Here is a 16,594-nt window from a genome sequence, read left to right as displayed (position 1 = left end):
TAATCCGTTCAAATAAGCAAATAAATAAAATGAACTTCTAGTCCAAAAGCACCTGTGTCTTAAAAGCTAAGCTCAATGTCAGTCCTCCAAACCTGCTTTTATTTATTTATTTATTTATTTATTTATTTGGGGGGGGGGGGGGGGGGGGGGGGGGGGGTTAGCAGGGTAGACTCAACTGGTCTCACTGGATTTATTCCCTCAGTTTACAATTTCTTAATTTATTCATCAATTTAGTAATTATTATTATTTTTTTTTTATTTTTTTTTTAAAAAGTTTCAATTACAAGTTTAGAGTCACCTTTAATTCAGCAATGATGTTCATTTTGCAAATTATGGCAGAAGTCTGATAATGTGATTGGGCATGGATACCTGCATTTAACAACAGTTTTAATGTTGCTATATTTGGATGAAGACTTGAACCTGGAGACGAAGGTCCTTAAATCATAATGAAAATATTCTGAGTGATTAAGGTCGTGAGAATTAGCCAGGGATAGGTTTTGATAAGATTTTATTGATACCAGTGCCTTTATCGATTCTCTTATCAATTCCACGGATGAATTTTCTGCATACAAAAAGTTGGCTTTACAGATTTTTTGTGTTAACAGCATTTTATTGAGTTTATAGGTAAATATGAAATTATTTACTGGATCTGGAAATCTCTGGACGAGGATAAATTAAACATTTTTAAGTGATGCACGGTCTGGATGCTTGGTGCCATTTCTGCTCATTGATTTCCATCCCTAGAAGAAGTGCCCATATCCCATAGAGTTTTTTGCAATCTACTGTCATCCACGAGTGCAGTCGCCCCCTGCTGGCTGTAAAAAGACTACAGGTTTTACCAGGCTCTCCTCCTTAGATAACTGAGATTCAGTCTTTTCTCTTTTCTCACAAACACCTTTGCGTTGTTTACTCTTTGTTTAGCAGGAAACGACAAACCCACTTGTACCTATCTTGACAAAAAACCAAGATGGATCGTTGAAGTGTGTGATGCATTCATCGAAAAAGGAAATGTGGAGCCACCTGTTTTGATTGCTTGTGACAAAACATTTACCTGTTAGAGGAAAGGACGAAGTTTGAGCTTGTTTTGAGTTTGTTGTGTAAGAAAATAAGCTCAACGTTTCATTCATACAAAGATATTTCCTCCAGCTGCATTTCTTTGACACTGAGGTGCCTTTGAGCTGCTCAGCAGACGTCTGCGGTTGTACTCAGATTTTTCCAGGTATGAACGCGTGGAGCAGCATGAATATGAAGCAGGGCGCTCCCGAAAGAGTGAGCATGTGTTCTCAGTTGTCTCCCTGCATAAACACAGGTAAAGAAACATTTCCTCGGGTCTTTTCCGTGTCGCAGTGGGCGTGAGCGGTCAGCTGCTGGTCCCTTTCTGCTGCTCATAAATGACTTTATGGAAAGTCAAAGCGCTGCCGGCCTCAGTGGAAAGGATGCCTCATAAACTGTCAGCATTGTCCCGGTTTACCGAAGAGCCTCGGCTTGTTGCCTTTAAGAGACTCAGGTGAAGCTCTGTGCACTTGTTTGGTACAGTCGTGGCACACTGGCAGCTTTATTTCTGCAGCTCTATGAATGCCAGTCTGTAAGCAGAGAGGGTCAGAGAGACAGAGTGCCTTCAGTGCTCAGTGTGTGTCAGAGAGTGTGTACGTGTGAGACAGAGAGGTACTTTGATGAATGCTATTGATCTTTGTTAAGATGACTTCACAGCAAGAGAGAAGTGAGAGAAGCTGAAGACGAGGCTCAGAGAGCGAACGGTGAAAAAGAAAAGTAGGAAAAACGTCAAAGTAAAAAAGAGAAGAATGTTTTTCGGCTGCGGCACTTTACTTTTACCTCTTTCACTTTGCACATCAGGAGCATAAAGCCACCGACTTTCCTCGGCAGTTGTTGCCTATTTCAAACATTTTCCAGAGACACAGAGATGTAAATACTTGAGAAGCTGAACCAGAATAGTCTCGCTGAATATAAACAGGGAATTAATTGGGGAAATATGCAGCCAGTAATGGCTGCTGCAGTGTGTAAATTGCTAAAGGAAGCAGTTTTTTTTTTTCCTGGAGAAAATATGTCTCTGGCATCTCTTCTAAACAAAGTGCTCTGATGCTCTGCAGAGTCCTGGAGCTGCAGATCACGATGCATTAGCATCTCATTTTCTCCCTGACAGTACTTACAGAATATTTCACAGAGACGTTTCTCTATGTAATTCCAAGCAGGGTTTTTATGTGTAGATATATCTTTAAGGGACAGATTCTATATGCCCATTTCATCATTACCAGGCGAATCTTCTAACACAGCCTCAGGCCCTGAACCTGAAAAATGTAAATTTTGACCCACGCTGTGCAGAAACTGGACTAATAAACCTTTAGAGAAGCATTACAGAGCCTGACAAGGGACCCAATTATGTTGACAGTCAACTTTCAAAGTGCAAATTTCTTCACAAACTGCAATGAAAAGTTGTCTTAAAACTCCTGTGAGAAATTTTGAGCTCAGTGTTAGTTTAGGCAGACTATGAAGGCAAGCGTCTTTTCTGCTGCGTCTGAGTTCAGCAGTGTCATGTGTATCATCACTGATGCTCGCTCTGTTCTGTACCCATGTGGATCTTTGCTGCTGCTCCTCCTGCCTCAGCTTTACATGTATGCTCATAAAGCAGTGACATGTGCTCTCCCCACATCGGGCTTTCACATTCATCATTCATGCATGGCAGGGCTGGGGGGTACCAAATCAGAGCCTTAAAGCTAAATATTAAAGGGCTGTGGCGACTTTCTGGAAAAGCTAGTGTTTTGTCTAGAATAAAGACACAGTTTCCCATGAGCACTTGGAAAGCCATTCATCCTTTAACACTGCTTTTCTTTGTCTAAGATGACTTTTTACCAGTTACAAAGTTGTGTGGTAATGATTTTATTAACAGTTACCTAGCGCTATTTCCAATGCAAAAAACCTTTCTAAACACAGTTTGTTGTGTAGTTTAGTCCCACTGCGTGGTGCTCTGAGATGTGTCCGAAACGCTAGTGAATCCTGGTTATATCCTGCCAGTACCAACTCCAACCTCACCAAGCAGAGCTAATGTAACCTCACTCTTCATTTTATTGATAGACTCTCAAGTTTGAACAGACCACTGCAGAATAACTGCTGACTGTGGGTTGGATGGACATTAGCATTAACATTTCGACCCTTGTATTAGCCTGAGCTCTATCACTCTCCTGTTTTCTTTTTCTTTTTGACAGTGCAGCTCCAGTGTCTGCCATTGTCATGGTGACTTGCACAGGCTGTCTACCAGAAATAATCTGTTTAGGCACTGCTAATCTCACTTTGAGTAGTGGATTACGGTCAGGTTTATACATAGAAATGAGACTTTTAAGATCACTCAAAAAGTCCTCTAACTTATTGAATACAAATAAATAATGTTTTTGACAAGAGTGGTCCTGTCTGAGTTGTAGATTTTGGCGCTCCCCTTTGATCCAGGGATAGGTACCAAATTAGTTACTTTTATAGATACCAACTGAATTTCATCCGTAGTACTGAGACCAATTCTAGTAAAATCAAACGGTACCATGTTTAGGCACCTAAACACATCCTTGTGCCTGTGAGAGAATGAAAGAGTAGGCAATTTTCCATGCTGGACTTGAACACAGCATTGCAAGTTTATATACGAGGGTGGGCTAAAAAGTTTGTAGCCTGACCAGCAAAGAGTTTACCATTGTCATGAAACTTGGCATGAATTAAACTCAACATTTTCTGACACCTACGGCATGGTTTATTTTTCAACATGATCCATGTTTTTTCAGCTTGTTGCTGTGGCAGGACATCCAGACCTTGGGTCATCTTTAAGGCTCTTCCTGCCCTTCTTGAATTCAGCTGCCCACTTTTTAACAGTTGATGAAACTGGAGCATCATCCCTCACTGTGGTAACCATGTCAGCGTAAAAACCGCCATGATGCCACATTTTGTCTATATTCACAAAATGTCTCTGGTTATACTTCCCAAAGTCCTCAAACACTACATCATCGTCAGTTAATCTTAAAATAAACCATGACGTAAGTGTCAGAAAATGTTGAATTTAAAGCATACCAAGTTTCATCACCACAGCAGAACTTCTTCCTAGTCAGGCTACAAACTATTCAGCCCTCCCTGATATTGAGAAATAAATATGATAAAGAACATATAAAAGTACCAAAAAGTAACTGCTAAGCTAGGTTTGTTTGCTTTTCTTGATCGTCAAACTCCAACTTTAAGGTGCTTTAACCTACGGTGTCCTGAAGCTTTTCACCCTCTTTGAGTGGCTTGAACCAGGAGACCTGCCCACTTCATCCTTTGAATAACTTCCTTGTTTACCTCCTTTCATCAGTCCTTCCTTAATCTCCTCCAAGCCACGTCCTCCTCCTTCTTTTTATTTTTTCACCACCGTCAGCAAATCTGTAGGCAGCTATTCGTTACAGCTGTCGCATCCACGCTCCTCAGATCATCTTTCAAACTCACGGCATCTTTCAGTGACAATAATACAGTCCCGGCGAGGAAATGAAGACTTGAAAATGAAATGTGCAATCTCTGTGTTCTCTTATCATCAGTTTCTTACACATTTCATGCCTGAGAAAAAAAAAGTGCTGTGACGAGAAAGGAGTGCTGTTGTAAATGTATACTGGGCTCATCTTCAATTTGCTCCGACAGCTGAAGATACGAGCGTAGATATTCCCATTAGCATGCACAGCACTGATAATAACACATATAGATTGTGCGCTTCTTCATCCTTTTGACTCGTCCTCCAGTTTTCACAAACATTACCAGAGGGATTGGATTTTGCTACCAACAGAGGATGCAGAATCTCACGTCCTCACATTGAGATAACACATGTCACACATAACGCTGTTGCACAGGAGATCTGCTGACCGAGTGAGTCCCTCCTGGGAACTTTACCAATCAGGAGAGATCAAACTAAATTGAGCTTTTCATGTGAGGTAGCTCTGTTGTGTCTCAAAGCTGTGGTTTTATGCTCACTCTTCTGTCCTCTTGGGATTAAAGGGTTTATTGTTCAGGAAAATAGGGAAGTAATGGTTTCCTCTGTCCCACGGGAACGCTCTGACATGGCCAAAGGTCAGTGATCTCCATCACCGCCTCCTCTCAGACTGTATCGACGTATCACCTCCCTCATCTCCACTTCCTTTCTCCCTCACATCCTGATGCCTTTCATGAAAACGACAAAGACTGACTGATCCGCCCAAAGAGAAGAGAAAATGGCAGAAAGTAATCCTGAGGAAAAGAAGAGAGATAAGAAAAGGAACACGGAGGCAAAGCTGCAGATGACAAGATTCCCCTCCCTTGTCTTTTTCACCAATGTTAATTACAGCGTTTGTCCTCCTCTGGGACGAAGCGCTTGCGTTGCCTGCTGCAACGTTCGTGCGAATCGACGGCCCGACGTCTCCGAGCGGATGAAAAAGGGAGAGATTTTCATCAACAAAAAGCTGCTACTCGCTGCGGCGCTGTTACGCCTTAGAGGGCTTTGATGTGTCAGCGTGAGCATGAAGAGGGAGGAGTAGAGCGCACACAAAGCGAGGAGAGGTGGGAGGCAGAAAGAGAGGCCTTCTTCTTGAGCAAAGATGTTCATAATCCATCATGTCTTGTCAATTTGCGCTCATGAAAGAGTTAAAATGAATATTTGATGTGGCAGGGCAGCATGAAAAGGTGATAGAGAGGAGCAGTAACTGGTCAACACAGAGGCAAAACATCAAACTGAGGCTAAAAGTTGAAGCGTACAAAATGAGAGGATATTACTTTTTGTGTTAGATTGACAGTAAATGAGATTACAGGTTACCTTTTGATTGACAAGTCAATCAGGGGATCCTGTCTGTAATGATGGAGGCTCTGCAGTGTTTTAGAGGGTCAGGGGATGAGGATGACACTCTTTTTCTGCATGTTGGCAAAGGTTTAACTCGCTTGCATGCACCAGATAGATGAGCTTTCTGTGTCAACCTGTTGTTCTTTTTTTTTCCATTTCCACATTAAACTGTATCTTTCAGCCTATAAATATTGATTAAAAAATGGTGTTTCAAGTTTGCTTTGGGGTGCCCAATGTAAAATCACAGTCACTGTCTAATAGGCGACATTTTGTGAAGATTTTTAGTTCAATTTTCTCAAATTCAGCTTGTTTTTCATGCAAAACTGAATTTCAGCCAGGACCACTTTGTCAAAATCTTTATTAACTTGCACAGTTTCATTAGGCAGTATGGTTCTGTTCTGCTCTTCTATATGCTTGTGTGGAAAGCCTGAGGCAGGAAGAGCACACCTTCCTGCGCATCACGAGCCATCGTGAACGGCGTAAGCAGGGAGCACAGCAGCAAAAATAAAAACCCAGACAGAACAGAGCAATCGACATGTATACATTGACAAGAGGAGGTGAGGTGGATATGGGTTGCAAAATGCCATCAGAGGAAGCAGAAGAGTCTGGGTTATAGCTGTTTAAATAGACCACTCTGAATGCAATTTTCCAATAGGAGGCGGATACGGGAGTCAGCCGAGCGTCGTGGCCTGCCTCAACTAATGCTACGCTCAATGTTCTATATACTTGTTTAAAATGTGTACACATGAAAAATAAATCTAAATATAAATGTTGAATCCTAATCTCAACACTAACTCTAAATGGGAAGTCTATATCTAAATGTTAGAGCTACATCCAAATACTAGATATAAATGTTAAATCTTAATACTAAATCTAAATTTGCGTGATTTAGTAATTAGATTTACATTTATTTTTCATGTGTAAACATTTTTAACAAGTATATAAAACAATCTGTTTTGCATGGATTTCGGTCTCAAATGAAAGAAAAACAAGCTAAATGTAAAAAAAGTGACCTTCACAAAATCCCCCCCCCCCCCCTTTTTTTTTTGTTTTTGTTTGGGGGGGGTTACCTGTTTAACAGTGATTAAAATGTTACATTTGCCATCCCATAGTTGGCAGGGATTTTTTTTGTATTTACAGTATGTGAGTGATACTAGCAATATAACTGTTGTTAATGGTGTTGTAACTTAATGAAGTTTTTAAGCTTTTCAGAGCTTTTTCATAACTTCTCAGGCAATAATGATACATCAATAAAAATTTTCCTCATATAGCTCTTTTCGATTTAAGTAACAAAGTGCTTCACAACAAGCTATAGAAACAGGTGAAAATAAACAGTAAAAACAATAACAGGTAACACAAATAGCAAAGATATAGAATAAATCAATTGAGTAAAAAATAAAATAAGATAAAGTCATAAAACAAAAGCTTTTCTGTAAAATATGTCTTCAGTAGCAAAATAAACCCAGGGGAGTGATTTTGGAAGTCCGTTCCAAAGTCTTGGGGCTCTCACTGAGAAAACTCTATCGCCCTTGGTTTTGAATCTAGACTCTGGAACAGCCAGTAGAGCACTGCCACAGGATATCAAACTGTGTGCGGGTACATACGGGTTTGTACATACTATGGCTCCGCAGACAAAAGGCTACTGAGATGGGACGTCACAGTGATAACATCTATATATTATACAGTCTAGAGTTGTCTTCTCACGAACACTAAAATGTACTAAAACACAGTATTCTCTTCTAATTTTGAAGTGCCTTTCTTTTGGAGAGGACAGTGGGTGAAACAGGGTGAGGAGTGACATGTAAGAAAGGTGCTGATAACCCTCTTATGTCTAATTGGATAATGAATGGAAGAAGCTACATCAGTCATTTTCACTGCTGCCATGAATCAGTACTGCGCTCCTTCTTCCAGCATCCTCCTGCAGGCTGAATGCATGATCTGAGATACCATCTCAAACTTCTGCATGTAAAATAAATCAGCAAAGAGTGATGAGGCTGGAGTCCGGGTGCCAAACACAACATTCTGCTGCTGCAATAAACATGTCTGACCTTCAAATCCCTGATCCTGCGTTGGATAGAAATAAAATATGACTTTCATCTTGAAAAAAAAAAAAAATTTTCTCCCAGCCCCTCATGGCATTGATTATTCAAGGAAATATAGACAGAGTTAGCTCTATGTGCAGCCTACAGTATGCACTCACATGACTCCTCTGTGGAGCTGATGTATGAGCATGACTTTCCAGATTTCATTCAGAAATATCTGATTTTAAAGTCATGTGTGTACCATGACTCGCTCTTAGCTGCTTCTATGTTTCAATCTGATAAAAAAGGATAAGATACTCTCCTTCAGCTTTTCTACAGCTAGCTGTGCACGTGATGAACCGCTTGCAAGGTTATAGCTTGACTTCAAAGAAAAGTACATACAAGCCTCTTTAGTCAGGCTGTCTTTGGGTATAACCCTTGGTGGTGGTCCTCGAGTTATTTCAGTTCCTTGGGTCTCTCTCCTTCTCAGCTATGGATGGTTTAGCACTGAAAGGACACACTTGTTGTGAGAGGAATGGAGCGGTAAAGATGCAGGCCACAGTACAATCAATTAAGATTCCTCCAGGAAAGCAGGGCACTGCCCTGGAGGGGAATTCAGACCCTGAGGAAAAATAATCAAGAGGCACTCGAAAACATTCCTGCAGAGCTGTTTAGGCTTCCCCCCCTTCGCCTTTAGACTTGTTTCATTCCTCCTGAACCTCCTGTGGCCCACTCCATCACCAGTGCCTCTGTGGATATGAAATATAGCTCCGATGATGAGTGATAGCCGTCCAGACCAGAGCATATTAAACACTCAGTAGCTGTAATATTGTTCAGTATCATTATTTTCCTCATATTCGTAGACTGCTCCCCCCGACAGAGTCTGTGGAGCAAGAGGGAAAAGATGGAGTCAATAAAGAGATGAGTGTGATGATAATAAAGGCTGAGATTAATAACTCTGGCACATTATCTGTGTGACTGTGTCCCTTATCTATCTCTCTTCATCTTTCTCCTTTGGTTCAGTTTCATTCATTTCAGAGTGCTTTACTGGCACACGTAACTCCTCCTCACGCTGCCAAAGAAAGAACACAGGAACACCTATGGAACAAGGTTGAATAACAGCAAAGACTAAAGCTACAGTGACTTTGATCCAGATAATTTGTTAATTTTTAACAAGGCGTAGAGGTTGTGGTTTCAAGATCTGAGGAATAGAGGTAGTGGTTCGTCTTTAAGTGGAGCTAATTTGGTCAGACGGGTTGTAGTTTATCCTGTTGATGGCCGAGGTGGAAGAGATAAGAGGCAAGGGGCTTCCTGTGTCCTAATATTGCCACTTGCAATGTTTGTAGTTATTTTATTTGTGTTACCCAATCCTAACCCTTCTCCAAGGTAGGGGTCTTGTATAAAGCCCAAGTGGTTAGGCCAAGGCAAAGGGTCTGGAGTGCATTACGGTTAGAATTATAACATTTTTCTTCTCAGCTGTTCATATTATCTAGGAAACTGTGTGAACTTAGAACCACCACAATAAGTTGTGGTATATATGACCAGGACACACAGATTAATTTTGTCTGATGACATCACAGGTGACAGAAATGAGCAATGCTGATGTTGACGGTGTAAGACAGGGAGTTTCTTTCTACCTGTGGCTCAGTGGTAGACTGGATTATCCCTTAGTCAAAAGGTCAGCAGTTTCACATGTGACACAAGGAGCTGGTACCAAAGCAGTGTAGGGATGTGTATTAATGAAGATAACACTGCGTCTCTCTCATCCTAGCATTCTCTGCTATAAGTGTGAACATGCTGTGAATGGGTGAAATTGACGGGTAGTTTTAAGGCATTTTGAATGATTGGAAACTAGAGAAGAGCTCTATAAGTACAAGTCCATGTACTATCAATTTCTTCTTTGATCTAACAGCAGTTTCTCTTCCTCTCCTATCCCTGCCTCTTGCTTTTCCCGAACAGCCTGAGTTGTCCGGAGCAGCCGTCTTCCACCAGGCCAGGAGGGATCAGGTAGTGGACGCCTGTCGAGTCTACAGTGCTTCAAGCCGCAAGCGGAGAGTCTTGACACCAGGAGACCTCAAACACCTTGTAGTGGATGAGGACCATGAGCTCATCTACTGCTATGTCCCCAAGGTGGCGTGTACCAACTGGAAGCGAGTCATGATGGTTCTCACAGGCCGGGGCAAATACAGGTGAGTCATTGCCTTGCAGAGTGCTTTTTGCAATACCCAATTGGAGGACCTTTGATTGCTCATTTCTGCATTGTATTTGTCATTGTAGCATTCCTCACTGTTCTGGTTCCTCTCTTCCACAGTGACCCCATGGAAATCCCCTCCAACGAAGCCCATGTCCCCTCCAACCTGAAGACGCTGAACCAGTACAGCATTGCTGAAATCAATCACCGCCTCAAGAACTACCTCAAGTTCCTCTTTGTCCGTGATCCCTTCGAGAGGCTGGTCTCAGCGTACCGCAACAAGTTCACCCTCAAGTACAACTCATCCTTCCATAAGCGCTTTGGCACCCGCATCATCCGGCGCTACCGCAAAAATGCCACACAGGATGCCCTGATCAATGGTGCCGATGTCAAGTTCAAGGAATTCGCAGAGTACCTGGTTGACCCAGCCACGCAGCGTGATGGCCCTCTCAACGAGCACTGGCAGACGGTGTACCAGCTCTGTCACCCATGTCACATCCATTACGACCTTGTGGGGAAGTATGAGACACTGGAAGAGGACGCAAACTACGTGTTACGGCTGGTGGGTGTGAGCGACTCCTTGCGCTTCCCCAGCTACGCCAAGTCCACTCGTACCACAGATGCCATGACAGCCCAGTTCTTCAGCAATATCAGCACTCAGCAGCAGATCCAACTCTACCAGCTTTACAAGTTGGACTTCCTCATGTTCAACTACTCCACACCCAGCTACCTCCGGCTGGACTAATGGAGGACAGAGCTGGGACTCTGAGAGTGGCTGCCTTGTTTGAGGAGAGGCAAGAAAAAGAGTGAAGGGCGGAATAATTTTGGAGGCAAACTTGATTTAAAAAACTGTTGTAGGCTTGGGGTCCGAATTAGACTTACAAACAGGTGCTGAAAGAAAGAAAGAATGGTAATGCGTGCTTAACTGGGCTTGAATTGATGAATGTCCAATCCACTCTGGGTGATACAGGGACACTGTTTGGATTTGAATGTGGGCTAAATGAACCAAACGCATGCAAAGACTTAAATGTGTGGGTGAAGCAGGTCTTCAAGGTGTTTAAAACGTATCCTCAGAGGACGGACTCGCAGAAGGAATCTCCAAATGATGCACCCTATGTGTTTTAACAAACTGCTGACAAATTAGGCTGCTTCTGATTCTACAAAGCAAACAGCGGCCTCGCACGCGCCCTGACCCCAATACATCGTGGGAGCTAAGCTTATCTCCCCTTCCCCCTGATCAATAGAGAAACTCCGTCAAATTGTAAAACACGAGTCATGTCCTCTGCTGCGCTGTCAGCGCGGTGTGTTAACGCCCATCACCCTTGCCCTCATTAGATTCATGTATTTCCGAGGGAAGCTGGCTCATCACCACCTCAAGGACGCCCTGTAATGGATGGCTACTGACTTCACTCTTAAGACCTCTACAGATGTAGGTGTGGCAACATGGCACAAGCCAAGGGGTTTTAAGGAAACAAGTTGTCGTGGGTCTCTGTCTTTATGGATTCAGGAGAAGGGGCAACTTGTGCTGGAACCTGAGGACCCTGTGACTTCTGTGATTGCGGTTAAGTCTGGAAGAGCTTCATAAATCTTTGCCTGTAACACCAAGCATCCTTAACACTTAGAGCTATGGGATGGTACAGGCTGCTCTCATGTGATGGGCACACCGGCTGCAAGCGACACATCAGAGCAGGAAGTCTGAGCTGAAAGGAAAGAGACTCAGAGCCTGTGTGGGTCTGAAAGGGTTAAAGGCACTGGATCTCATAACCCCGCCCTGCTGTAAACCATGACGCCCCGCCCAGGGGGCTCAGTGGACGCTTCCAGGGCCCACCCGCAAACAGACCTGTCTTTTATGACCAAACATGTCTTTCAGTAAATTAAGAATATCCTTTTGTCTTTATGCTAATTTTTATTGTCTAATGAAGCATTGCTGCGAGCAGCAATAACAAAATATTATTTAATTTGCATTGTTGATTAATTAAACAGAGAAAGGTTTAAGTTGTGTTTCTTGGCTGATGGACATGTTAGGAGATTTTTTAAAGCTGAACTGTGTTAAGAGTTGTTTTGTCATTTCTTCAACACAACTTGCCTCCTCCCCGGTACATTACAGCGTTTTGATTTCGAAGGGTGTGTGTTTGCCACATTTCAGCATATTGCTTTGTCCTTCTGTGTGTGAAATCAGCACAGCGTTACAAGTCAATTTACATTTTCTGTTGTCAAATATTTGGTGCCAAAAGGCTGCAAGAGTGGGAGTGTCAGAGATCCACTCTTAGCGTTCAATCTGTATCATTATCCTCCTCTCCCCCCCACCGCCAGAGCCTGAGAGGTAGCTGCTGCTCTCAGTGCACATATCTATTGCCCACATCACAGAATCAGAGACTGTATGTCATACTTTAATGTGATTAATGCTAGCAATGCTAAGCAATGTCAAGGTTAATAACTGCACTCTCCATCACGCTGTGAATTAGATTACGGGCTGATGTGTGAGCATTACAGAGAAGGAGGGAGAGACTTGGTCTTGTTTGAGTTTTAAAATCTAAATTCTTTAAGTGAAAGAGACTTTTTAAGAAAGGCTGCTTCATATGTTGACTTATATTAAATTACTGTACCTCTGTTCAACAAAATCTGAGTAAATTCAAGGATATCAATCATATGGTGTTGGACTAATGTGTGGATCTCACTTTGACATTTTTTAACACAAGCATTGCTAAGCCACATCTTCAAATGAAGAACTTCTTACCCATTGTCTGTCTACACATGGTCCAACTCCATATGGTTCTTAAAAATCCATTTATACTCCCTTTACATACAAAAATGTATCAGTCAGTTACAAACGATGTTATCGTCACATCCCACATACTTCCGTGCGTCCTTTGCATTGGCATTGCAGTTAACCAATACATCCACCAGGGGGGTCAGCCCACAGTCAAAAGTTTATGACAAAGAAACTCAAATACAAGCATGGCGACTGTGGAGGAAAAACATTAACAAAGGCTGCGTTGTAGCATGTGGTGGTCGGTGAGGCAGTTAAATACATCGTGAAAGTTCTGCCATTGTTATTTCTTCTTCGTGTCTGACTAAAACCTTGTATCGGGACAGCAACACTGCCCCCACGGTTAACAGTGGTACTGCTCCATTTGGTTTGTAACTGCAAGCCTCATGGAAGCAGAATGAAAGCAATTGATGGACAGAAGGCTTCATCCGTATACGTACGTAACATTAAGCCTTCAAGGGGCTTGAGGCATGCCAAACACATTTTTGTCAGTGTTTTCCAGACGTAAAATTCGTGCCAGCCAATCAGAATGAGCCCCTGTCATTCAGCTGTGACAATTGAGAACCCAAAACTCTGTTTACCGGAGTCTACACAAAACCATGAAACCAGAGTTTTCCGAAATCTTAATTTTGGCCACAGGTTTTTGAAAACATTGTTTTTACAGATGAAATGCTGTGGTTTCGTGTTGACAACAGGCCTAAACGTATGAAAATATATGCAGTTTCCCAAATACCCAGCTACATGTGGACATGGCCTATTTTAAAAAAAAAATGTAATAAACCCCAAAAAGTTACAAAATGCTCAGCCCAATAAGTAGTAACATTGTGCTTTTGGTCATTTATTAGATTTTAGGTTTTATTACATTTCAGGGTTGTTGTTATTAAGTGAGCTCTAACACGGCTCAAATAGGAGGTTTCTTGGGATTGATGCATGATCTTAATCCTGATCCGAGTAAAATACCTCGTTTCAGCTGTTGCTGAATCATTTGTAACCTTTGTTATAGCATTCAGTTTGACAGTTTGTCTCTGCAGACCTGCAATTCAAATAGAGCAGAGTCCACCAAAACAAACAAAGAAGGGGCTTTAACAGGAAAACAATACACAAAGCAACAGAGGTATTTCATTTGTAAGACATGACTTGCCGAAGTTTTTTGAATTGAGGAAGGAAGAGTAGCCAATAAATCGCAATTATTCAATAAATCTTAATAAATCAGTATATCAAATGAGTCAAATTTTGCATATTAAGCTGCTCCTGTCCTAAATGATGCATATTTTTAAATCAGTTAACTGAACTGAATTCTCACTCCGTAAACCTGCTGTCATGTAAAACTGCAGTGTGATGAAAGCCCGGCAGCTCTTTCTTTCTTGCCTGGAGGAAACTGAGCAGGTTTATCCAAACCATGCTACCAGGCACAGCCTTAAAAAGAAAAAGACTTAAAATATGTTTCTGAAAGGTTAGAAGTATCACATTAAATGTGTTGAGTTTCTGTTGCAAATATCACAGTTTTCCTTACATTTCCGAGCAGGTGAGACTCTAAGGGAGCGTCATGAGACTATGAGCCAGGGTTTCTCAGGCTCTCCTTTTTCATTTTTTATACTTTTATTTTTCAAGAAAAGTTCTCGAAGATAGTTTTCAGTACAATAATAATCAGTTCATGGAGTTTATTTTGGTGCTCGAGGTGCGTTTTATTATGGAGTTATGTGCAGTGGTGACCCAGTGTCTTTAAAAAGAAGCTGGAGAGTCAAAAGTCAGCATAACTGATAGGCATGATGACCAATCTGAGCTTATAAATAGATGTAAATGTCCTTCAGGAAACACTCTGGAGGATGTCTGAGCAGCAAACCGCTTCATGTAGCTTTTGAAGTGTTATTACTGTATACATGCATGTGCACATGCCTGTGTGTGGGTTATAACGAGAGAACAGCCGTATGTCTCTGCACCACTGGCACATCTGGCTCTAATAAAGGAGCAAAGCTACCGGCCTGGTCCGTGGCCCCGACCATCCTCCTCCTCCTCCTGTAGGAACAATGGCTGTATTCTCAGCACGACCTCCTCCTGGGAGAGTCGCAGAAAAATACACAGCTCACACATTAGTGCACCCGCTGATGTTGATGCCACGCAGCATCTTACTCAGCAGCCGGTTTGGGCTGGAAGAAGCTCTCCACTTAAACACACCGACCGAGCCTCAACTTTAACTGCTCATTTAAAGCCAGAGTGGAAGAAAGACGATACACAAAGGACCTCTTAGCCTGCAAACAAGCCATTACAGAGGCCTCTTCTTTCCGCGCTCTATTTTCACCTCTCCCACCTCGCTCCAAAAGGAGGCTTCCTGTACGAAAAACAGCAGCAAGTCCGTGTTCATGAACCCTGGAAAGGGCAGACTGCTTAAGCAAACAGAGCAGCTAAAATGTCTCCACGGGGAAACATTGAGTGCAGATCCCGGCAGATTTTCTGCCTCTGATACAAACAAACAACTAATTTTTTTACGGCAAATTGTCCCAAGTCCTAATCCTCCTCCTCCTAACTCAGCCTGTAACTGCCCAGTCGTGTCATACTGCAGGAGAGTGTATTTAAGTAAAGCAACCAGACATATTTATGTTGATTTGAACGATGTCTATTCTTAGACTGATTCACATCTCTCGCTGTTCTGCTGCGCTGATGACAGGCAGATTTTTGATCTAAGGGAGGATATGGTGCTATGATTTCTGTTTTTTCTTTATTATGTAATTTATGCAAACATTTCCAAGAACATACAGCCAAACAGAGTGTGTCAGTACAAAGAAAGAAGAGAGGAATAGGCTTATTTCCCAATGAGAGAAACCCAATGAGAAAATCAATACCACCCTTATTGATTATGACGCTAAAGCAAGTAGCCGTTGAACTAAGTTAAGCTGGAAACAGTTAATTATCCAAGCTCTGGCTTAAGAGATAGAGTCCCCAGCCATGCTTGGGTCATCAGGTGCATTGTGGGTGTCTGTCTCTACATGGTGCATCCTCCCTTTCTTCCATTCTCAAAAAAGCAATGCTAATCTGTCAATATTTGGCAGGTGTACCATCCTGGTCCAGTTTGTTCACTCACTTAGCTTAGTGTTAGCATGCTAACTTTTGTTCATTAGCACGCTTAACTCAAAGTAGCTCAAGCTGAGACTGTCAGGACTATGTTGGTAATGAAAACATGAAGTCCAACAATGGTGACCATCATACTGCAAATCCTGACTCAGCATAACTCATAACAGCCATAATGCACCCAAGCCACTAATTGTTGTATTTTATTGTTAGCATATAAAATTAATGTTTAAATCCTGCTGGCAACCTGATAAAATCAAAACTTGTAGGTGGTAAATATACATATATATATATATATATATATATATATATATATATATATATATATATATATATATATATATATATATATATATATATATATATATCCCTCACACTTATGTTATAAACACAAAAATTTGCATCAGAAGCTGTAAATATGTTTACTTAATGCTATCAGATTTGGATGTCTGAATGGGCTCCAATGGGCCTCTAGTGGACGTTTTAGGTACTTCATTTTTTTTCTTTTCTTTTTTTTGTTTTGTTTTTTTGTTTTGTTTTTTTGTTTTTTTTTTACTTCTGACTTTTTTTTTCATGAGATAGCATGCTTACAAATTCCAAACTGCAATATTGTTCTTTTGACTGGTTGCTTTGGCAGGCAAACATTTTTAGCCATAGTTAGCCATAAAACAGGATTCATCACTTTTAACACATTCCAGTTTTAGTCCACTAGCACATCTA

The 16,594-nt window shown here is 41.7% G+C and overlaps 1 protein-coding gene across 2 annotated transcripts in view; it reads left to right on the top strand.

Moving 5' to 3' along the window:
- chst11 (carbohydrate (chondroitin 4) sulfotransferase 11) overlaps positions 1-16,138 on the top strand; it is a 122,681-nt gene extending 106,543 nt beyond the window's left edge. For both annotated transcript variants that reach the window (XM_074698746.1, XM_074698745.1), the window contains exons 3-4: positions 9,807-10,036; positions 10,159-16,138. In XM_074698746.1, the coding sequence (XP_074554847.1) occupies positions 9,807-10,036; positions 10,159-10,783 (855 nt within the window). In that variant the 3' untranslated portion in view covers positions 10,784-16,138. The remainder of the gene's footprint in view (positions 1-9,806; positions 10,037-10,158) is intronic.
- The last annotated feature ends 456 nt before the right edge of the window (positions 16,139-16,594 follow it).

This window comes from Halichoeres trimaculatus, unplaced genomic scaffold (assembly GCF_033239565.1).
Source record: "Halichoeres trimaculatus isolate MK-OKI-2021-1 unplaced genomic scaffold, fHalTri1.1 fHalTri1_scaffold_21, whole genome shotgun sequence".
NCBI classification, from domain to species: Eukaryota; Metazoa; Chordata; class Actinopteri; order Labriformes; family Labridae; genus Halichoeres; species Halichoeres trimaculatus.
Note: the sequence above shows the minus strand (reverse complement) of the source record. Positions and strands in the feature narration are given on the sequence as shown.